This window comes from Budorcas taxicolor, chromosome 10, assembly GCF_023091745.1.
Source record: "Budorcas taxicolor isolate Tak-1 chromosome 10, Takin1.1, whole genome shotgun sequence".
NCBI classification, from domain to species: domain Eukaryota; kingdom Metazoa; phylum Chordata; class Mammalia; order Artiodactyla; family Bovidae; genus Budorcas; species Budorcas taxicolor.
The window spans coordinates 17942923-17966802 of record NC_068919.1 but is presented as its reverse complement, the minus strand read 5'-3'; the positions used below and the strand labels follow the sequence as shown (position 1 = coordinate 17966802).

The window sequence follows — 23880 nt, the reverse complement described above, 5'->3', positions numbered from 1 at the left end:
AAAAAATGTGATAAGTGACCCTGGAGAAAAGAAGAGGTAGTTTAAAAACAAGAGAGAGGGGAAAAAAAGAGGAATCCTCAGATTTAAAGTCTCTTGGGCCTTCAGGAAAAGGATGCTTCAGAAAAGAAATGGAGTTGGAAAAGTTTATTTATTCTTACACATACACTCACAGTATCCAGTAAATTAATACACATGATGCTTATACCATATACATAATACTTAAACCTTTTTCACTTTTAGAAATTAAAACAATTTCCTTTTCCATAAGATGCTCACTGCTGCCTAATCTATAACAGTAATGATTAGGTACTCAGTGGGAAATTCATTAAGCAATTTCCTGGATGTGTATTACACATTTTCCAAATGAAGGACAAATTGTAGACAGAAATATGCTAAGGCCAACAGATTTCTGTACCCCACACTACTGAAGTCTTTGGATTCTTACCACACCCATTGTCCTGAGGACGGATTAAGTTCAGCCTGAACAGTTCCTCCAGACAGCAATGTAACAGATTAACTCAATATGGATGTCTCTTAAAATAAACAAGCCATTTCCAATATTTAAATCCAATCTGGGGAAAGGTTGGCAGAATTTAAAGGTTCTGGAATAAATCTAAGTCTTAGAAAAGGTTTTGTAATTATCCCAGCCTCCTAGAAAATGTAAGCATTACTTGGCTCAGATTTTCTGGAGAAACTTCAACTTCAACACGGTATCAACTGTCGTCCAACTTTTGCAAGTGTACCACTTAAGTTTATGTAATTATTTACTAAGGAACTCGATGGGCTTACTTACTTACTAATGGGCTTCCCTCATAGCTCAGTTGGTAAAGAATCTGCCTGCAATGCAGGAGACCTGGGTTTGATCCCTGGGTTGGGAAGATTCCCTGGAGAAGGAAATGGCAACCCACTCTAGTATTCTTGCCTGGAGAATCCCATGGACAGAGGAGACCGGCAGGCTACAGTCCATGGGGTTGCAAAAGTCGGACACAAATTAGTGACTAAACCAACCAACCAAGGAACTCAATGTCTTCTTGAAAAAGTTAAGAATCAGATTGTGCCTTTAAGAGTGCTTAAGTGATATCCAGAGAAAACCTAATGCAGTTTCTCTGTTGCATAAAAACAAAGGAAACTTGTTTAAAAACAAATAGTGTTTTTATAAAGCCTTAGATGTCTTCTTGGCCTGTATCATTTCATATAACTGAAAGTCTTATTTCTAGAGCTCCTCACCTATGCGACTTCAACATACCTGAGCATTAAGCAGTTATTTAGCTGCTAAACGTGAGTAAAACTATAAATCTAATGAAGTTCATCCTCAGAGTTTCAGAGTAGCCTCATGATGCCAGCTCTTTTCATCCTGCTCACATGCCAGCTTTCTATCATATTTATATCCTTTTTTCAGAGTCAGCAAACCAAAAAGGACTGCAGAGATGATCTAACCCAATATCCTCATTTTAGAGAAAAGTAAACTGAAGCTCACAGGTGAGTGACTTACCCAAGGTCACACAGCTGTCTTCCCTATAGCTCAGATGGTAAAGAATCTGCCTGCAATGCAGGAGAACCAGGTTCGATTCCTGGGTCAGGAAGATCCTCTAGAGAAGGGATTAGCAATTCACTCCAGTATTCCTGCCTGGAGAATCCCATGGACAGAGGAGCCTGGCAGTCTACAGGACGTGGGGTGGCAAAGAGTTGGACACAACTGAGCAACTAACACTACACCACTACACAATTAGTGAGAGATGAAGCAGACCAGCGCCTGGCTTCTGATGTCCTATGCAGCAGTGTTTTTTCCTCCATACAAAGCTGTCTTTGAAAAACTGCAAAGAATATGATATTTATGTGCCTTCAAAGCCCTCAATCTCTCCTCACTGTGTCTTTTTCCTCTCTGTGCAACAATCTGCCAACTGTCAGTCACCAATAACCATCTTTCTTATTAATTCTCTTTCTATAATAACACAGGAAAGGATTAAAAATTCATTTATCCCTAGTTGACTCATTTACTGATAACACTCCTGCTCCTAATTTTACATTTATCTTTTAGAATGGAAAATAACATACTATTTCCCAAACCATAATATTATAAAGCTTAATAATTATATCCACAAGTTAAATTCAGAAAAAAACTAAATTACCTTAGACTCTTACTTTAGAGAAAGCAATGCTATAACATTTATTTCTTTCCCTTAAAAGAAAGGCCAGAAATCACATAATGATTCCATATTAATACTCACCACAAAAGTAATTTGATTGTGTCGCAGGTTAAGCTCAGTTAGTGAATCCAGCCCATTAAGATTATCAACGTGACTTAAAAAGTTCCTGGCAAGATTTAAAACTCTCAAATCACACAAATGATTGACATTTTCAATTTTGGTAATCTGTTAAAAAAAATGAGGCAGGGATGATTAGCAGGCATAAATCTCAGAGGTGCATGTTATAAAAATAAAAGATCCAGTCATGGGATTCAGTAACAAACATATTTATACAAAGACATTTCAAAATCTATTTCTTGTTTCCTCTGTTATAGATATTATGAAGTTACTTAATTTGTGAAAATTAACTAAAGGAACACATCTTGTAATCTGACCATGGTAATTATTTGAAGTATATTTTACCAAATAATCAATAAGCACTCATTTGGGCATCTCCAAGCAACAGCTAGAACTGGACATGGAACAACAGACTGGTTCCAAATAGGAAAAGAAGTACATCAAGGCTGTATATTGTCACCCTGCTTATTTAACTTATATGCAGAGTACATCATGAGAAACTCTGGGCTGGATGAAGCACAAGCTGGAATCAAGAAGCTGGGAGAAATATCAATAACCTCAGATATGCAGATGACACCACCCTTATGCCAGAAAGCAAAGAAGAACTAAAGAGCCTCTTGATGAAAGTGAAAGAGGAGAGTGAAAAAGTTGGCTTAAAGCTCAACACTCAGAAAACGAAGATCATGGCATCTAGCCCCACCACTTCATGGCAAATAGATGGGGAAACAGTGGCAGACTTTATTTTGGGGGGCTCCAAAATCACTGCAGATGGTGACTGCAGCCATGAAATTAAAAGATGCTTACTCCTTGGAAGAAAAGTTATGACCAACCTAGACAGTATATTAAAAAGCAGAGACATTACTTTGCCAACAAAGGTCTGTCTAGTCAAAGCTATGGTTTTTCCAGTAGTCATGTATGGATGTGAGAGTTGGACTATAAAGAAAGCTGAGTGCCGATGACTGATGCTTTTGAACTGTGGTGTTGGAGAAGACTCTTGAGAGTCCCTTGGATTGCACGGAGATCCAACCAGTTCATCCTAAAGGAAATTAGTCCAGAGTGTTCATTGAAACGACTGATGTTGAAGCTGAAACTCCAATACTTTGGCCACGTGATGCAAAGAGCTGACTCATTGGAAAAGACCCTGATGCTGGGAAAGATTGAAGGCGGGAAGAGAAGGGGATGACAGAGGATGAGATGGTTGGATGGCATCACTGACTCAAAGGACATGAGTCTGAATAAACTCCATGAGTTGGTGATGGACAAGGAGGCCTGGAGTGCTGCAGTTCATGGGGTCACAAAGAGTTGGACACAACTGAGCGACTGAACTGAACTGAACTGAACTGCCCAATACTGAGCCACGTTCCCAGGAAGGTAAAGAGAAATATATGTACTAGCTTCAAAATAGACACTGTAAGCCTAAGGTAAGGCACGAGCTCACAATGTTTTGACCAAACAAGACTACCCTCTGAGAGAAAAGACAGAGAAAAGATATGATACCAATTCTCCCTGTTCATACTCCATTTATACTGCAGGATCCTGAAAGCAGTCAAGAGTCTGAATGGAAAAGGAACTAGGAACCCCAGGAGAGGGTGAGGATAGATATTCTTTATTACTGAAACTGCTTAAGAGAGGAGACAGATAATGTTGAGTCAGGGTACAATATGGTGGACACTGGCTGTTTAGAACAAGAGGACTTGAACTATAGACTATACCCATGTACATAAGCACTGAATTGCAGCAGAGGAATCAAAGTTGCACAAGAAGGGTAAGTTAAAGGGCATGGCCCATGAAGTGATGCGAGTGCAGCATGACTTTAAGCCCCACTATTGTAATATAGCAAGAACAGCACAAAACAGGGTGAGTTTCTACATGACCCAGAAGTAGGGCTTCTTGGGAGGGCTTCATCAACCTTTTAATCTAACAGACGTAAGTAATATCGAGTTATTCATAACATTTTTTTTCCCAGACATTAAAATATATAAATTTCACAGTCACTGGAGATTAATTTTCTCATCTGTATTGCCATCACAATATTATTTGAAAATTTCTATTTAACATTTCAAAGCAGATATTGGCTAAAATAGCCTTTTTAAAGACTTAAAATACATTTTCTATGATATTATTTAGCCCTTCTCTTCCATTCAAGAAATATCATCTAGATTTTGTCTAGATTCAAGAGGAGAAATGTAAGTATATTTATTGCAAACTTAACAATATAAAAGATGAACTATGACCATGCTTTAAAATTTGCACTGAGATTTTTGGTTTAACTAATAATAAAATGAAAACAATTGAAATCTGTAAAAGAAAAAAACAAGGTTATGAGTATTTGCAGATGACAGAACTGTAAAGACACAGAAAATGACATTTAAAAACTAAATAGGTGATAGAATTTAAAATGTATAGAATCAGCAAAAAGTAAAATGGACATTATAGGAAATCAGTAATATCAACATAAGCTTGAGAAATTCTACTAAAATACTAAAAAAAAAATAGAGATAGGTATATGAAAAAGCAATATCTAAATATATACATGTATATATTTTATATATATAAAACTTCTCTGAACTCAAGAAAGATAAATACACAGAATGAAGGGGCACATGACCTGTGTATGATGTCTTCCCCCTTCTGCCAATAATCTTGGAGCACTTCTTTTAGAAAACTACCTTCCTTCAATTTCATTTGGTCCTGGTGGGACTTACAATTAGGATGCCTAAATTTTAGAGTCCCTTTTTAGTTTGGTGACTCCGAAAAGAAATGTTGTTAATTCATATTAGGTATAAATCTGTAATTTAAAAAAAATCACTGGGGATGTTGTTTAATTTCTTGCTTTGCAAACTGACATGGCAGAATTGGGTGGAACATCTCCGATAGAATAAAATTTGTTACTCTGTTGCAGCCATGGACAAAGTCACAGGAACAGAGCAAATGACAGAATCTTCAAGCAAAAGGTGGTATATAGTGAGAGCAGAGTTCTGGATCAGTTAATAAATTTCACAGCAAGAAGAAGAGAAGATAGGAATGTTCAAAAGCCTAACCTTAGGTCACACTGATCAGAGAGGGTCTTAAGGTAGACAGGAAAGCTTCTTAATACATCTAGGAAAGGTGATCCTCCATTCTTTTGTATGTGTATAAGAGTGACCCAGATTGTTCTATCTGGATAAAGACGACCTTCTTATTAAACAACACTGAAAAGAAAGATGTCTGCTTTCAGGCGAGCAATCACAGAAAGGGCAAGCTCTCCCTGAAGGAAAAGATGTCACTGAAAGAACAGATTCTTCTTGAAGTATGTTTGTGTCCATGTTAAAGCAAGCATTCAATAGGAGAACATTTTCTGCTAGACAAAAAAAAATCTAGGTTGTAAATTAAGAATCAGTCTCCCATATTCCTCTGTATTCTCTACTACTCACATACAATCAATTGCTAAATCTTAATGTTTTTACTTAACTATTTATCCAATCTGTCCCTTTGTTACACCCCTATTGTTATTGCTTTAAGTCACTTCTCACAAGAATTATTGAATTTGTCTCTCAATTGTTCTCTACCTCCAGTTTCGCCTCCCCTCTCTTTCCATTCCCCAATCTGTTTCTTGAACACTATCACTATTCCTCCCAATGTTTGCACATCAAAAGACCAGTGACATTTCATTTTACAATGTACATCATGTATCATTATTATTTCCAATGGAAGTAAATTCAAACTATAAAAAATATTCACTTAATAGTCTTTTAGTTTTTAAACTATCTGATGCTATTTTTTTTAGAGTTGCACATTGTTTCAACTTGAGTTGAAACATCCCCTGACTTTTTAGTCACCAAGACTATCTTTGCCTTGAAATACTCCAAATTTTTGCTTATTGGAATTAAATATTTGAAATAAGACTAAGATTTTCACTTAAAATTTCTTTCTTGCATTCACAGAATCTTGAGAAATAATTTGTGTGGTATAAATATTTAATTTTAATACACAGACTATCACAAACATGCTGGAATTATAGAACTCATAATATAGGTCAGTTAACAAGGAATAGAGCATTTTTAATCAACATAATGTTGGTAAATAATCCCTATACAAGATATATAGATCAAGTGATATGTTATTCATTTACCAGTTGCTCTTATAGAGATCTTGGGTAATGCCCATGAATTCTTAAAAGTATATTATCATATGAAAACACATAAAGGCTTATACATTTTAAAATAAACTTAGGAAAAATATTGCTACCATAAAATGTTTCACTTATACTTATGGACAATATTTAAAATAGTGGGATAAATAAAGACAAAATAGCAATTTCTTAGTACTGCAAATAAAGCACTCCACAATCTGGCCTTATATCTATCTCTCTTGCCTCATCTCTCACCATCCCCCAACATGTGCTGAATTCTCTAGCAGTAAAAAAATACTTACCATGTTATTTTTAACCTCAGTGCTTTTGTATATGATATTCTCTTACTGACAAACACTTTAATTCTTCTTCCCTTCTACCAACATCTAACTATTAATAAAAGGCTAACTTTCTCTCTACTAGAAAGACACTAACCAGCCTGCAGGGCTGGACAGTTCCTAGGCCATCAAAAACCCTCCCTCTGTGTGCATATATGGGCAGACATACAGATGGAGCTGGGACCCCAGCCGCTAGCTGACCCCAGCCGCTAGCTGATGCGGCCTATCCAGATCTATCACGGTTTTATTAATAACATTCAGTTTTCAACAAAATGCTTGGCATTAACAGCTATTAGAGCACCCAGAGAGATTACACTGAGGCTTATGTCTGACCAACTGCAAGTGGAAAACCTTGTTCTTAACAGGCAGGGACTCCCAGATCATCCCACAATGTACACTTGCCACCACAGGAGAGGTTTTACCTTCTGCATGAGTATGTAGCTCATGTAGTTATTTAGAAATAAGTATTCATATTGAAAAGACTAAAATTTAAATGTAAGAGCAAGGGGTTAAAAAAACAGCCAAGATGCTCTGAGAGAGAAAATAAGGAGGGGAATATAACAAACCAGACACAAATTAAGACAGACAAATACATGGGTAGATAAACTGATCAAACAGGATAATGATCCCAGGTTATATAGTAATGAGGGAAATATAAATCCAGACCATGAGGGGTCACCCCTTTACACCAATTCAACTGGCAAAAATTAAGAAGTATGACAATTCCCAATGTTGAAAAAGATACGAAGCAACAGGATCTATTATGTGTTACTGGTGGGAGTATAAACTGGTACAATCACTTTGGAAAACAATTTGGCATTATCTTTTAAAGTTAGACATTTAAATAACCTATGACCCATCAGTTCCACTCCTAGGAATATACCCTAGAGTAATATAATGTATGGGAGAAACATATATAAGAACGTTCTTACAAGTATTATCCGAGTAGAAAACAAAACAAAAAGATGAGCAAACAAAAAGGAATCAACTCAAATGTCTATCGATAATAAAATGCAGAAAAATGTTTTTGTACAATCAAACCATGGAACGTATAACAATAAACAAACTACAATTACATAATCAAAATAGATAAATCTCAGTAACATAACGCTGTTTCAAAAAAGCAAACATTAGATGACAATCTATAGTGTGACACCTTTTTAAAGTTAAAAGATGATACTACTAAACAATATATTATTTAGACACATGTATACGTGATAAAACCAACTAAAAACACCCACAAAGGAATGATAAATGTGAAATCCAGAATAGCGGTAACTTGGAATAAAGAAGGAACACTTAGGTAGAGGAAAATCAATAGTAATATTCTAGTTCTTGGTTTGGGGTTGTCTATTAAGCTAATAAAAGACTAAATAAGAAACAAACAGGCATAACTACAAGAATTCTAAATGTTTTATGTCTTATCTGTCATTTGCTGTTGAGAAATTCATGTAAATAGACTTAATACCTTAATACCAAAGCTAATTTCAGTGAATCAGTAAAGTAATTCTGGAAAAATTCAACACAAGTATAATTATTTAAACTTCTATGCCAAATTTCCTAAAGCTTTTTCAAAAGAGTAAGTCACAAAAGGGCTTTAACAATACCTGATTTCCATGAAGGTCCAAGACATCTAAGCTCTTTAGATTCTCCAGATTTGAAATTTTCTTAATTCTGAAAATTAGAATAAGCAGAATGGAAATACAGATGCATCACATCTATTGCAAATAAAAACAGACTCAGAGGGAGAGGGAGAGGGTGGGATGATTTGGGAGAATGGCATTCTAACATGTATACTATCATGTAAGAATCGAATCGCCAGTCTATGTCTGACGCAGGATACAGCATGCCTGGGGCTGGTGCATGGGGATGACCCAGAGAGATGTTATGGGGAGGGAGGTGGGAGAGGGGTTCATGTTTGGGAACGCATGTAAGAATTAAAGATTTTAAAATTAAAAAAAAATAAAAAATAAATAAAAATAAATAAAAATAAAAAAAATAAAGAAGCTTGCTCATGATCATCAAAAAAAAAAAAAAACCAGTCTAAGGCATGACTTATTTTAATTTATTCTTTCTCTCCAGATAGATAGATATAGATATAGACACAGAAATACATATATACATAGAGAGAGAGATTGTATATAATTACATATATTAAAAAAACATATCTCCATTGATTTAATTGTAATGTTAAAGATGCGGTCCCACTAGGGGAAATGTTCCAAAGACAGCTTCAAAGTGCTATCTTTAGGAAAGAACAATTCTACTTCTAGGAACTTTAGCACAAGGCACTTATTCAAGGCAATTTCCTTCACCTTGCTGCTACTGCTGCTAAGTCGCTTCAGTCATGTCCGACTCTGTGTGACCCCATAAACGGCAGCCCACCAGGCTCCACCGTCCCTGGGATTCTCCAGGCAAGAACACTGCAGTGAGCTGCCATTTCCTTCTCCAATGCATGAAAGTGAAAAGTGAAAGTGAAGTTGCTCAGTCATGTCCGACTCTTAGTGACCCCATGGACTGCAGCCCACCAGGCTCCTCCGTCCATGGGATTTTCCAGGCAAGAGCACTGGAGTGGGTGGCCATTGCCTTCTCCTTCCTTCACCTTAGAATAGAATCTAAATCCCTCACCTCAGTCCTGGAGTAACAGGCAAATTTGGCCTTGGAATGCGGAGTGAAGCAGGGCAAAGACTAATAGAGTTTTGCCAAGAAAATGCACTGGTCATAGCAAACACCCTCTTCCAACAACACAAGAGAAGACTCTACACATGGACATCACCAGATGGTCAACACCAAAATCAGACTGATTATATTCTTTGCAGCCAAAGATGGAGAAGCTCTATGCAGTCAGCAAAAACAAGACCAGGAGCTGACTGTGGCTCAGATCATGAACTCCTTATTGCCAAATTCAGATTGAAATTGAAGAAAGTAGGGAAAACCACTAGACCATTCTGGTATGACCTAAATCAAATCCCTTATGATTATACACTGGAAGTGAGAAACAGATTTAAGGGCCTAGATCTGATAGATAGAGTGCCTGATGAACTATGGAATGAGGTTCATGACATTGTACAGGAGACAGGGATCAAGACCATCCCCATGGAAAAGAAATGCAAAAAAGCAAAATGGCTGTCTGGGGAGGCCTTACAAATAGCTGTGAAAAGAAGAGATGTGAAAAGCAAAGGAGAAAAGGAAAGATATAAGCATCTGAATGCAGAGTTCCAAAGAATAGCAAGAAGAGATAAGAAAGCCTTCTTCAGCGATCAATGCAAAGAAATAGAGGAAAACAACAGAATGAGAAAGACTAGAGATCTCTTCAAGAAAATTAGAGATACCAAGGGAACATTTCATGCAAAGATGAGCACAATAAAGGACAGAAATGGTCTGGACCTAACAGAAGCAGAAGATATTAAGAAGAGGTGGCAAGAATACACAGAAGAACTGTACAAAAAAGATCTTCATGACCCGGATAACCATGATGGTGTGATCACTCATCTAGAGCCAGACATCCTGGAATGTGAAGTCAAGTGGGCCTTAGAAAGCATCACTATGAACAAAGCTAGTGGAGGTGATGGCATTCCAGTTGAGCTGTTTCAAATCCTGAAAGATGATGCTGTGAAAGTGTTGCACTCAAGATGCCAGGAAATTTGGAAAACTCAGCAGTGGCCACAGGACTGGAAAAGGTCAATTTTCATTCCAGTCCCAAAGAAAAGCAATGCCAAAGAATACTCAAACTACCACACAATTGCAGTCACCTCACATGCTAGTAAAGTAATGCTCAAAATTCTCCAAGCCAGGCTTCAGTAATACGTGAACTGTGAACTTCCTGATGTTCAAGCTGGTTTTAGAAAAGGCAGAGGAACCAGAGATCAAATTGCCAACATCCGCTGGATCATGGAAAAGCAAGAGAGTTTCAGAAAAACATCTATTTCTGCTTTATTGACTATGCCAAAGCCTTTGACTGTGTGGATCACAATAAACTGTGGAAAATTCTGAAAGAGATGGGATTACCAGACCACCTGACTAGCCTCTTGAGAAATTTGTATGCAGGTCAGGAAGCAACAGTTAGAACTGGACATGGAACAATAGACTGGCCCAAATAGGAAAAGGAGTACATCAAGGCTGTATATTGTCACCCTGCTTATTTAACTTATATGCAGAGTACATCATGAGAAACCCTGGGCTGGAAGAAGCACAAGCTGCAATCAAAATTGCCGGGAGAAATATCAATAAACTCAGATATGCAGATGACACCACCCTTATGGCAGAAAGTGAAGAGGAACTAAAAAGTCTCTTGATGAAAGTGAAAGAGAGTGAAAAAGTTGGTTTAAAGTTCAACATGCAGAAAATGAAGATCATGGCCTCCGGTTCCATCACTTCATGGGAAATAGATGGGGAAACAGTGGAAACAGTGTCAGACTTTATTTTTGGGGGCTCCAAAATCACTACAGATGGTGACTGCAGACATGAAATTAAAAGACGCTTACTCCTTGGAAGAAAAGTTATGAGCAACCTAGACAGCATATTCAAAAGCAGAGACATTACTTTGCTGACTAAGGTCCGTCTAGTCAAGGCTATGGTTTTTCCAGTAGTCATGTATGGAAGTGAGAGTTGGACAGTGAAGAAGTCTGAGCGCCGAAGAATGGATGCTTTTGAACTGTGGTGTTGGAGAAGACTCTTGAGAGTCCCTTGGACTGCAAGGAGATCCAACCAGTCCATCCCAAAGGAGATCAGTCCTGGGATTTCTTTGGAAGGAATGATGCTAAAGCTGCAACTCCAGTACTTTGGCCACCTCATGAGAAGAGTCGACTCATTGGAAAAGACTGCTGCTGGGAGGGATTGAGGGCAGGAGAAGAAGGGGACGACAGAGGATGAGATGGCTGGATGGCATCACTGAGTCGATGGACGTGAGTCTGAGTGAACTCCGGGCGTTGGTGATGGACAGGGAGGCCTGGTGTACTGCAGTTCATGGGGTTGCAGAGTCGGACATGACTGAATGACTGAACTGAACTGAACTGAACAGTCCTCAAGGCCCTAAACTGCCTGGCTGACTCTTCCTTTAGCTTATCTCCTTCCATGGCTTATCTCCTTCTCAGGCTTACCTAATCACTCTGCTCCAGCCACAGGGGCTTTCTTGCTATCTCTAACTTGACAAATTCATTTCTGCCTTGGGGTGTTTACCCTTGCTGTTTCTTCTTCCTTAATGTTCTTTCACCAGAACTTTACATGGTTTATTTCTTGCCATTATTCAAGTCTTGGCTCAAACATCTTCTCAGAGCAGCCTTTCCAGGTGACCCTATCAAAAAGAAGCTCTCTTCCTTTCCATCACTCACATCATAGCCAAATCCAGAACTGTATTACCAACCCATTTTAATTTATGAAAATATTTATCATACGCCTATTATGTCCTACTGTAGTGTGACTATTCTTCCTCTCACGCTTATCTCCCCACACCACCCCCTGCCCACACTACTCCATTAGGACCAAAACCCCCCTCTCAGTCTGCTTTCTCACACCTCTCTCCTCGCTAACACGGATTATTTACTGTCTGAGCCACCAGGCAAGGCAAAATAATAAAATATATTCGAGTAAAAAACAGATCACATAAAAATCAAGTTCTAAAACTTACATGTGAGTATAGAATGGTGTATTCAGTGTTGATAACCAATGCTTGGAAACAGGCAAAGGGGTGAATGACTGTCCTTTCAGTGTTGTATCAGAGCATTGTCAACAAACCTACCTAAGGATCATCTATTTACAACTGACTAGAGCCCAAACTCTGTAAGTTATATACTAACTTGTAGAAAACTAGTAAGATACCAATGTGACCTGAAAGCTTTTACTTAAAAAGAAATTCTCCCATCAAATGGAAGTGAACTAGAAAAAGACAAGGCTCACTCATCACTCAGCAACTACAGACCTCTAGGGACATACCACAGCTTGTCTCTGCAGGCCACATTATGTGCTGATGTTAGAATAAGGACCCCACTACAGGATCTATATGAGGCCTGGCTTCTCAGGTGTCAAAGAGAAATCCTTAAGTGAGATGCTTCAAGAAATCAAAAGGAAAGGAATATGGAATTCCAGGGTCTAGTGGAAAATTCTGTTATCTATAGAACTGGGTGATCACAAGAAAACCCAGCGAAGTTCTGGTCATGAGCCTGTTGAACATTAGGGTACCAGAAGATCTCACAAAGGTAAACAGAGGATATAGAAAGTAGAAGAGTTAGACAGGAAGAACTTCAACAGCAAAGTGGTATAGAGGGGTTGGGAGTTCTTTGGTAGCAATGTAAACTTCACATATGGAAGGTGAGCAGGATCTTTCTATCTTTGGAATGGAAATCTTTTTTGGATCTGCTTGAATTTAAAGGCATATGGTTGCACTAGATTGTCATATGTGGTTCCATTGCCTTGGACTCAAAGACTACAGTGCTTTGAGATGTGCGAGGGAGTAAATGATATTGATTTAACCAGCAGGGGGCAACGAGTCACCCAAAACAAACACAAGGAGACAGGGTGGTGGATGTGTTTCTCTCTTCAGCAATCCTCAGCCAGTTTGCCTAATAACCACTAAAGTACGGCCTCAGTATAGATTTGCATCTTCAAGGCTCACAGGCTCCTTGCTGTGACAGTCAGCTGACTGGAGGAATATGTTAGGGGTCAGAATTGCTTGTACTGATACTTCAAAAATATGCAATTTGGGAGAATTGTGGACACTAGTCTTCTGACACATTTTTTTTTTTTACTCCAGAACACTAAAAGTTTTAAAACTATTTAATAGCTACTTTATGTGAAAAATAAAGTGTGAGCAAAAGTAAACAAAAAACAGATGGAGGAACAGAAAGACAGACTTGTATCTTCAAAGAACAAAATATTAAAAATATATATATATATATTTCCAAGAAGCCAGATAAACGGAAAAGAAGAGACAGGAATGCGGAGAAAAGAAAACCTTCATGCGCTGTTGATGGGAATATAAATTGGCACAGCCACTATAGAAAATGTTATGGAAATTCCTCCAAAAATTTGAAATAGGGGACTTCCCTGTTGGTTCAGTGGTTAAGAATCTGCCTGCCAATGCAAGGGACACAGTTTGATCCCTAGTGCAGGAAGACACCACATACCATGGGATAACCAAGCCTGTGCACCACAACCACTGACCCCACACTTTAAAGCCCATGTGCTGCAACTACTGAGACCCACATGCCCAGAGCCTGTGCTCCACAACCAGAGAAACCACCACAAGGAGAAGCCCTGCACCACAACAAACAGTGGCCCCCACTCGCTGCAACTAGAGAAAGTCTGTGCCCAGTAACGAAGACACAGCTCAGCCATAGAGAAAGAAAGAATTCTAAAAAAATCTAACATGGAACTACTATATGAAACAAAAATTCCATTTCTGGGTATGTATCTGAAGAGAAAAGCACCACTTAAAAAGATACGTGCACCCCTATGTTCATTGCAGCATTATGTACAATAGCCACAGTATGGAAGCAACCCACGTGCCCATCAGTAGCTGAACCGATAAAGAAGATGTAGTGTACATACACATGGAATATTACTCACCCATAAAAAAATGGAAATATTGCCTTTTGCAACAACATGGATGGACCTGGCAGGTATAATGCTTACTGAAATACATCAGACAGAGAAAGGCAAAATGCCATATGATTTCACTAATATGTGGAAACCAAAAAACACAAGAAAACAGAAATGGTTATGGAGAACAAACAGGTGGTTGCCAGAGGGGGTAGTGAGAAAGAAATAGGTGAGGGAGATTAAGAGACACAAATTACCATTTGCAAAATAAATGAGTCATGGGTATGAAATGTATAGTGTGAGGAATATAGTCAATAATTATGTAATATCTTTGGTGAGAGACGGTAACTAGACTTACTGTGGTGATCGCTTTGAAATGTATAGAAATATCAAATCACTGTGTTGTGTAACAGGAACTAACAGAGATTTGGAGGTTGATTATATTCATAAACAAAAAAAATCAGGAAAAGAAAGCAGATTTGTGGTTATCAGAGGCAGGGAATAGGTGAGAGGAGGGGGAACTGGATGAAGGCAATCAAAAGATACAAACTTTCAGTTATGAGATAAATAAGTATACTAGGGATACAATGTATAATCAGTTCAGTTCAGTCACTCAGTCATGCATGTCCGACTCTGCAACCCCATAAACTGCAACACGCCAGGCCTCCCTGTCCATCACCAACTCCCGGAGTTCACCCAAACCCATGTCCATTGAGGCCGTGATGCCATCCAACCATCTCATCCTCTGTCATCCCCTTCTCCTCCTGCCCTCAATCTTTCCCAGCATCAGGGTCTTTTCATATGAGTCAGCTCTTTGCATCAAGTGGCCAAAGTATTGGAGTTTCAGCTTTAACATCAGTCCTTCCAATGAACACCCAGGACTGATCTCCTTTAGGATGGACTGGTCTCCTTGCAGTCCAAGGGACTCCCAAGAGTATTCTCTAACACCACAGTTCAAAAGCATCAATTCTTCAATGCTCAGCTTTCTTTATAGTCCAACTCTCACATCCATACATGACCACTGGAAAAACCATAGCCTTGACTAGATGGACCTTTGTTCACAAACTAATGTCTCTGCTTTTTAATATGCTATCTATGTTGGTCATAACTTTTCTTCCAAGGAGTAAGCATCTTTTAATTTCATGGCTGCAATCACCATCTGCAGTGATTTTGGAGCCCCTGAAACTAAAGTCAGCCACTGTTTCCACTGTTTCCCCATCTATCTGCCATGAAGTGATGGGACCAGATGCCATGATCTTAGTTTTCTGAATGTTGAGCTTTAAGCCAACTTTTTTACTCTCCTCTTTCACTTTCATCAAGAGGCTCTTTAGTTCTTCTTCACTTTCTGCCATAAGGGTGGTGTCATCTGCATATCTGAGGTTATTGATATTCTCCCGGCAATCTTGACTCAGCTTGTGCTTCTTCCTGCCCAGCATTTCTCATGATGTACTCTGCATATAAGCTAAATAAGCAGGGTGACAATATACAGCCTTGACGTACTCCTTTTCCTATTTGGGCCAGTCTGTTGTTCCATGTCCAGTTCTAACTGTTGCTTCCTGACCTGCATACAGGTTTCTCAAGAGGGAGGTCAGGTGGTCTGGTATCCCCATCTCTTTCAGAATTTTCCACAGTTTATTGTGATCCACATAGTCAAAGGCTTTGGCATAGTCAATAAAGCAGAAATAGATGTTTTTCTGGAACTCTCTTGCTTTTTCAATGATCCATCAGATATTGGCAATATGATAAATATAATTAACACTACTGTATGTTATAAGTGAAAGTTATTAACAAAGTAAATCCTGAGTTCTCATCACAAGGAAACAAGTTTTCTATTTCTTTCATTTTGTATCTATATATGAAATGATGAATATTCCCCAAACTTGTTGTGATAATCACTTCATGATGTATATAAGTCAAATCATTTTGGGGAGAATGGATACATGTATATGTATGATTGAGTCCCTTTGTTCACCTGAAACTATCAAACACTGTTAACTGATTATGCTCCAATAGAAAATATAAAAGTTCTTTTCAAAAACCATCATGCTATATACTTTAAACTTACACAGTGCTGTATGTCAACTATATCTTAATAAAACTGCAAGAAAACAAAAACAAAGTCTACTTACTCAAGGACTAAAAGAAGGACCTAAAAGCCATGATACTAAATAGTAAGTGGAAGCTAGGTAAACAAATCAGAAACTCCAAGGATCAGAAACTAGTGAAGAAGTCTCTGGGAGAGACAATCAGGAGCACCTATGAGGAAATGCCTCAAATATATGAAAACTTTCTTTTATGCCTCACTTTATTGAAGTGAATGCTCTGGTGGCATACTCCAGAGGCATATGTAACCTTGCAAAAGTCTCTTTATATCTTCATTTCTTCATCTGTAAATAAGGGAGCTGATCACTGATCTCTGAGTTCACTCCAAATTCTAATACTCTATGATCCTGTAATTCCCCTAAATTCCCTCATGCTACCATAATGCTTAGCTTAACACTTGAGCCAACTGTGGCTGATAAACTACACTGATGGGAACTTTCAAGAAACCACAAAGAATAGACAAGAACCTAGAACACTGGTGCGTAATCTTGGAAAAAAAGTATTTTATGTTAATTATCATCAGACAGTGAGAATAAAAATTCAAAGTCCATGCTGTGGGGGTTGGGAAGGAACAGGGAGGAGAAAAACCAAGCTTAGATATAATGCTATATCTAAACTTCATAATATAAAAAATCAGTTTTGGATTTTGCTAAACAGTCTTTCCTGGTAACACTGTAAAAGCTATCCAGTAGAACAGAATGGAAAGAAAACTGTTGAACAAATCTCAAGGGAATTAGTCCGGAATTGAGTAGATGTACCAGTACTTTGGCCACCTCATGCGAAGAGCTGACTCATTGGAAAAGACTCTGATGCTGGGAGGGATTGGGAGCAGGAGGAGAAGGGGACGACAGAGGATGAGATGGCTGGATGGCATCACTGACTCGATGGACATGAGTCTGAGTGAACTCTGGGAGTTGGTGACAGACAGGGAGGCCTGGCGTGCTGCAATTCATGGGGTCGCCAAGAGTCAGACATGACTGAGCGACTGAACGGAACTGAACTACACAACAGATTCTTTTAAAGGGAACTGGGGAAGTTTACATAAGATATAATATTAAAAACACACTGAAAATATCATCTGAGCAATAATCAGTATCACTAAATATCAGCAGGGTATTGGTTCTCAATAGACATCAAAATCTCAGTTCAGTCACTCAGTTGTGTCCAACTCTCTGCAACCCCACGGACTGCAGCATGCCAGGCATCCTTGTCCATCACCAACTCACGGAGCTTGCTCAAACTCATGTCCATCAAGTCAGTGATGCCATACAACCATCTCATCCTCTGTCATCCCCTTCTCCTGCCTTTGATCTTTCCCAGCATCAGGGTATTTTCCAATAAGTCAGTTCTTCACATCACGTGGCCAAAGTACTGGAGTTTCAGCTTCAGCATCAGTCCTTATTCAGGACTGATTTCCTTTAGGATGGACTGGTTCGATCTCCTTGCAGTCCAAGGGACTCTCAAGAGCCTTTTCCAACACCACAGTTCAAAAGCATCAATTCTTAGGCACTCAGCTTTCTTTATAGTCCAACTCTCACATTCACACATAACTACTGGAAAAACCGTAGATTTGACTAGATGGACCTTTGTTGACAAAGTAATGTCTCTGCTTTTTAATATGCTATCTAGGTTGGTCATAGCTTTTCTTCCAAGGAGCAAGTGTCTTTTAATTTCATGGCTGCAGTCACCATCTGCAGTGATTTTGGAGCCCAAGAAAATAAAGTCTGTCACTATTTCCATTGTTCCCCATCTATCTGCCATGAAGTGATGGGACCAGATGCCATGATCTTAGTTTTCTGAATGTTGAGCTTTAAGCCAACTTTTTCACTCTCCTCTTTCACTTTCATCAAGAGGCTCTTTAGTTCTTCTTTGTTTTCTGCCATAAGGGTGGTGTCATCTGCATATCTGAGGTTACTGATATTTCTCCTGGCAATCTTGATTCCAACTTGTGTGTGTTTCATCCAGCCTGGCATTTCACATGATGTACTCTGCATTTAAGTTAAATAAGCAGGGTGACAGTACACAGCCTTGATGTACTCCTTTTCCTATTTGGAACCAGTCTGTTGTTCCATGTCCAGTTCTAACTGTTTCTTCTTGATCTGCAAACAGATTTCTCATGAGGCAGGTCAGGTGGTTTGGTATTCCCATCTCCTTGAAGAATTTTCCACAGTTTGTTGTGATCCATACAGTCAAAGGCAATGGCAACCCACTCCAGTACTCCTGCCTGGAAAATCCCATGGACAGGGGAGCCTGGTGGGCTGCAGTCCATGGGGTCACTAAGAGTCAGACACGACTGAACGGCTTCACTTTCCCACATTGGAGAAGGAAATGGCATTGCCTTTCTTTGGGACTGGAATGAAAACTGACCTTTTCCAGTCCTGTGGCCACTGATGAGTCTTCCAAATTTGCTGGCATATTGAGTGAAGCACTTTCACAGCATCACCTTTCAGGATCTGAAACAGCTCAACTGGAATTCCGTCACCTCCACTAGCTTTGTTCGTAGTGATGCTTTCTAAGGCCCACTTGACTTCACATTCCAGGATGTCTGGCTCTAGGTGAGTGGTTACACCATCGTGATTATCTGGGTCATGAAGATCTTTTTTGTACAGTTCTTCTGTGTATTCTTGCCACCTCTTCTTAATACCTTCTGCTTCTGTTAGGTCCATATCATTTCTGTCCTTTATTGTGCCCATCTTTGCATGAAATGTTCCCTTGGTATCTCTAATTTTCTTGAAGAGATCTTTAGTCTTTGCCATTCTATTTTTATCCTCTATTTCTTTGCACTGATCACTGAGGAAGGCTTTCTTATCCCTCCTAGCTATTCTTTGGAACTCTGAATTCAGATGCTTATATCTTTCCTTTTCTTCTTTGCCTTTATCATCTCTTCTTTTTTCAGCTATTTGTAAGGCCTCCTCAGACAACCATATTGTCTTTTTACATTTCTTTTTCTTGGGGAGGGTCTTGATCACTGCCTCTTGTACAACGTCACGAACCTCTGTCCATACTTCTTCAGGCACTCTATCAGATCTAATCCCTTGAATCTATTTGTCACTTCCACTGTATACACATAAGGGGTTTGATTTAGGTCATACCTGAATGGTCTACTGGTTTTCCCTACTTTCTTCAAATTAAGTCTGAGTTTGGCAACAAGAAGTTCATGATCTGAGCCACAGTCAGCTCCTGGTCTTGTTTTGGATGACTGTATAGAGCCTCTCCATCTTTGGCTGCAAAGAATATAATCAATCTGATTTCAGTGTTGACCATCTGGTGATGTCAATATATAGAGTCTTCTCTTGTGTTGTTGGAAGAGGATGTTTGCTATGACCAGTGTCTTCTCTTGGCAAAACTCTGTTAGCCTTTGCCCTGCTTCATTTTGTACTCCAGGGCCAAATTTGCCTGTTACTCCAGGTATCTCTCGACTTCCTACTTTTGCATTCCAATTCCCTATAATGAAAAGGACATCTTTTGGGGGTGTTAGTTCTAGAAGGTCTTGAAGGTCTTCATAGAACCGTTCAACTTCAGCTTCCTCAGCATTACTGGTCGGGGCATAGACTTAGATTACTGTGATATTGCATGGTTTGCCTTGGAGACAAACAGAGATCATTCTGTCATTTTTGAGATTGCATCCAAGTACTGCATTTCGGACTCTTTTGTTGACCATGATGGCTACTCCATTTCTTCTTAGGAATTCTTGCCCACAGTAGTAGATATAATGGTCATCTGAATTAAATTAACCTGTTCTAGTCCATTTTAGGTCACTGATTCCTAAAATGTCGATGCTTATTCTTGCCATCGGCTGTTTGACTGCTTCCAATTTGCCTTGATTCATGGACCTAACATTCCACGTTCCTATGCAATATTGCTCTTTACAGCATCAGACTTTACTTCCATTACCAGTCACAACCACCAATGGGTGTTGTTTTTGCTTTGGCTCCATCTCTTCATTCTTTCTGGAGTTATTTCTCCACTGATCTTCCATAGCATATTGGGCACCTACTGACCTGGGGAGTTCATCTTGCAGTGTCCTATCTTTTTGCCTTTTCATAACTGTTCACGGGGTTCCCAAGGCAAGAACACTGAAGTGGTTTGCCATTCCCTTCTCCAGTGGACCACGTTTTGTCAGAACTCTCCACCATGACCAGTCCATCTTTGGTGGCCCTACACGGCATGGCTCATAGTTTCATTGAATTAGACAGGGCTGTGGTCCATGTGATCAGTTCGGTTAATTTTCTGTGATTGTGGTTTTCAATCTGTCTGCCCTCTGATGGATAAGGATAAGAGGCTTATGGAAGCTTCCTGATGGGAGAGACTGAGTTTGGGGAAATTGGGTCTTGTTCTGATGGGCAGGGCCATGTTCAGTAAATCTTTAATCCAGTTTTCTGTTGATGGTCAGGGCTGTATTCCCTCCCTGTTGTTTGACCTGAGGTCAACTATAGTGGAGGTAATGAAGATAATGGGAACCTCCTTCAAAAGGTCCTGTGCACGCACTGCCAAACTCAGTACCCCCGACCCTGCAGCAGACCACTGCCAACCCATGCCTCTGTCAGAGACTCCTGGACACTGACAGGCAAGTCTGGGTCAGTTTCTTGTGGAGTCACTACTCCTTTCTCCTGGGTCCTGGTACATACAAGGTTCTGTTTGTACCCTCCAAGAGTCTGTTTCCCCAGTCCTGTATAAGTTCTGGTGGCTCTACAAGGGGGTTAATGGCAATCTCCTCCAAGAGGGCTTATGCCATACCCAGGTCTGCTGCACCCAGAGGCCCTGCCCCTGTGGCAGACCACTGCTGACCTGTACCTTTGCAGGAGACATTCAAACACAGTTCTGGCTCAGTCTCTGTGGGGTCTTTAGGTTCTGGTACACACAGGTTTGTTTGAGCCCTCTGAGGATCTCTGGAGGGTAAGGGGTTTGATTCTAAATGCAATTTCGCCCCTCCTACAGTCTTGCTTATGGCAGACACCACCCTTATGGCAGAAAGCAAAGAAGAACTAAAGAGTCTCTTGATGAAAGTGAAAGAGGAGAGTGAAAAAGTTGGCTTAAAAGTCACATTTAGAAAACTAAGATATCTGGTCCCACCACTTCCTGGCAAACAGATGGGGAAACAGTGGAAACAGTGGCCGACTTTATTTTCTTGGGCTTCAAAATCATTGCAGATGGTGACTGCACCCGTGAAATTAAAAGACACTTGCTCCTTGGAAGAAAAGTTATGACCAAGCTAGACAGCATATCAAAAAGCAGAGACACTACTTTGCCAACAAAGGTCCATCTAGTCAAAGCTATGGTTTTTCCAGTAGTCATGTATGGATGTGAAATTTGGACTATAAAGAAAGCTGAGCACTGAAGATTTGATGCTTTTGAACTGTGGTGCTGGAGAAGACTCTTGAGAGTCCCTTGGAATGCAAGGAGATCCAACCAGTCCATCCTAAAGGAAATTAGTCCTATATAATCATTGGAAGGACTGATGACGAAGCTGAAACTCCAATACTTTGGCCACCTGATGCAAAGACCTGATTCATATAAAAAGATCCTGATGCTGGGAAAGATTGAAGGCAGGAGAAGAAGGGGATGACAGAGGATGACATGGTTGGATGCCATCACTGACTCGATGGACATGAGTTTGAGTAAACTCTGGGAGTTGGTAACAGGGATGCCTGGCGTGCTGCAGTCCGTGGGTTCACAAAGAGTCAGACACAGCAGAGGGACTGAACTGAACTGAACTGTCTTGCTGGGGCTTCTCCTTTGCCCTTGGACATAGGGTATCTATTTTGGGCAGGATCAGTAACAAAATCTGCAAGTGTTCAAATCCCTTATGTGCAATGGCAGAGTATATGTACACTTTAAATCATCTCTAGACTACTCATAATATGTACTACAATGTAAATGCTACATAAATAGTCTCCAGGAACACAGTAAATTCAAGATTTACTTTTTTGGAACTTTCTGGAATATTTTTTTCAAGTGTTTTTCGATCCTCAGTTAAAGCTGTGGATGAAAAACTGGATACAGATAGCTGACTAAAATTTGACAGTCACAAAGTATCAAATGCCCACCCTTAGTTAAGCACTGAGAAGAATCACAAGTGAAACACATAAGCTTAATGTGAATACACATATTTAAAATGTAGCCTAAAAAAACATAGAGGCCAAAGTCTGTTGTTTACTTCCACATATGATATGGCTCTGGAAAGCAATGGAAATAATATGTACTTAATAAATGTATGGGCCTCCCAGGTGGCGCTAGTGGTAAAGAAGCCACCTGCCAATGCAGGAGACATAAGAGACGTGGGTTTGATCCCTGGGTTGGGAAGATACCCTGGAGAAGGGCATGAAAACCCACTCCAGTATACTTTCCTGGAGAATCCCTTGGACAGAGAAGCCTGGTGGGCTACAGTCCATGGGGTCACAAAGAGTCAGCCACAACTTCGGCTTCCCTGGTGGCTCAGACGGTAAAGAGACCACCTGCAATGCGGGAGACCTGGGTTCGATCCCTGGGTTGAGAAGATGCCCTGGAGAATGGAAAGGCTACCCATTTCAGTATTCTGGCCTGGAGAATTCCATGGACAGTATAGTCCATGGGGTGGCAAAGAGTCAGACATGGCTGAGTGACTTTCACTTTCAACAAATGTTATTTGGTTTGAATAACTGTCAATATGAAACTGATAAAACAAATTATAAATGAATCTTAACTCAATCAAACAGTCTTTCAAAAACATTCGTCTGTTAGGTTCTTAAGTATTATTCAGTGTTGAGTTGCCATCTAGAGACCACAGGAGGACTCAACGTTAGTCCTAAGTATAACAGTGACTGATCTATAATGATTACCTGTTTTTCCCCAAAAGAAGGACACGGAGAGATCTCAGAGTAGAAAGTCCACTAATTTCTTCAATCTGATTATCATATAGATCCAAGAATATTAGCCTCTGCAGATTGGAGATATTCTGGATCTGAGTTATAGAATTGTGCTGAAAGTTCAGGAGACGAAGGTGCTCTTCCCCATCAATAATAGGACACACGGTCAGCTTCTGCCTAGAAAACATGTTTAAAGTTAGTAAGGTTCTGATTCAGCAGTCTGCCTCTTCTCAAGAATATTAATAGTAGTATGTTTGTGTGCCCACGCCATGAGAAGAAGAAAAACAGAACCACTTTTTGCCTTCATGAACCAAGCATTCTAGATCTAATTGTAAATCACTCATATAAAAACCGATATACTTTGGCAAGGGTAGTTATTAAAATTAAGTCTAACGCTCATAGTATTAAAAAAAAAACTCCAGTATTAATTATTTCATATAAAGTTAACCATCAGAAAACACTCAGTGTAACTGCCTTCTGTGGGAAAGGTTGAGATGATTCAAGGAACCATGTCACATAACCAGAGAAATGCGCTTGCCATTAACCCACTGAGATAAACATTGCTCAGGCATTGCTAAGCTAGAAAGTTTGCTTAACGCCTTGCTGTTAGATATGCACTGCTGAGCTAAAGGTATGCACAGCAGAGAAGGTTTCTCTGCAGAGAATGTTTCTCTGCTGGTTAT

At 39.6% G+C, this 23880-nt stretch overlaps 1 protein-coding gene across 1 annotated transcript in view; it reads right to left on the bottom strand.

Annotated features, from left to right (window-relative positions):
- The window catches only part of LRRC49 (leucine rich repeat containing 49), a 154117-nt gene that overhangs the window by 121392 nt on the left and 8845 nt on the right, over positions 1 to 23880 (bottom strand). The window contains exons 6-8 of the mRNA XM_052646930.1: positions 23171 to 23374; positions 8321 to 8387; positions 2229 to 2372 (exon numbers count right to left, since the gene is read on the bottom strand). Coding sequence (XP_052502890.1) covers positions 2229 to 2372; positions 8321 to 8387; positions 23171 to 23374 — 415 coding nt within the window. The remainder of the gene's footprint in view (positions 1 to 2228; positions 2373 to 8320; positions 8388 to 23170; positions 23375 to 23880) is intronic.